Here is a 399-nt window from a genome sequence, read left to right as displayed (position 1 = left end):
CGTGGAGAGCATGGCACTAACTAATCCCTGTGTCGACCACATTCGCGCGCTACAAGCGGCTTCAGAGTGGCTTCCCTGGGAAAGCAGCGTGCTGCGTCTTGAAGCAACATCACTGGGTACTGCCTGGGCAGCGGGGTCCATTCCCATGGTGTCAGCTTAGGTAGTCTCGGTCTGGAACGAAGTTGCGCTGCTGTCCGTGAATACTAACGGCATTAAGCGCAATGGTAGGAAGCTCATCAAGAAGGTGATCTCCCAGTATCACATCGTCGGCGTCCAGGAACCCAAATTCCGCGACGTACACCATCTGTCAAAGGTTCAATTTCATCTATCTTCAATCTCCAAGCATCGCTTATTTGTCAGTGACCGCAACAGCTCCAGCCCTGTTCAAGTAGGGCCTCG

The 399-nt window shown here is 53.4% G+C and overlaps 1 protein-coding gene across 1 annotated transcript; it reads left to right on the top strand.

Annotated features, from left to right (window-relative positions):
* Positions 1-10: 10 nt before the first annotated feature.
* On the top strand, positions 11-363 carry PHALS_06113 (uncharacterized protein; the record flags this gene model as incomplete). The annotated part of the gene is made up of 2 exons (XM_024719344.1): positions 11-148; positions 229-363. 2 exons carry the CDS (start codon positions 11-13, stop codon positions 361-363), a joined length of 273 nt encoding a protein of 90 aa, XP_024584652.1.
* Between the last annotated feature and the right edge of the window lie 36 nt (positions 364-399).

The sequence above is a fragment of the Plasmopara halstedii genome, assembly GCF_900000015.1.
Source record: "Plasmopara halstedii genome assembly, contig: Scaffold_2946, whole genome shotgun sequence".
NCBI classification, from domain to species: Eukaryota; Oomycota; class Peronosporomycetes; order Peronosporales; family Peronosporaceae; genus Plasmopara; species Plasmopara halstedii.
The sequence above is the reverse complement of the archived record's forward strand: the minus strand, read 5'-3'. Positions and strand labels throughout refer to the sequence as shown.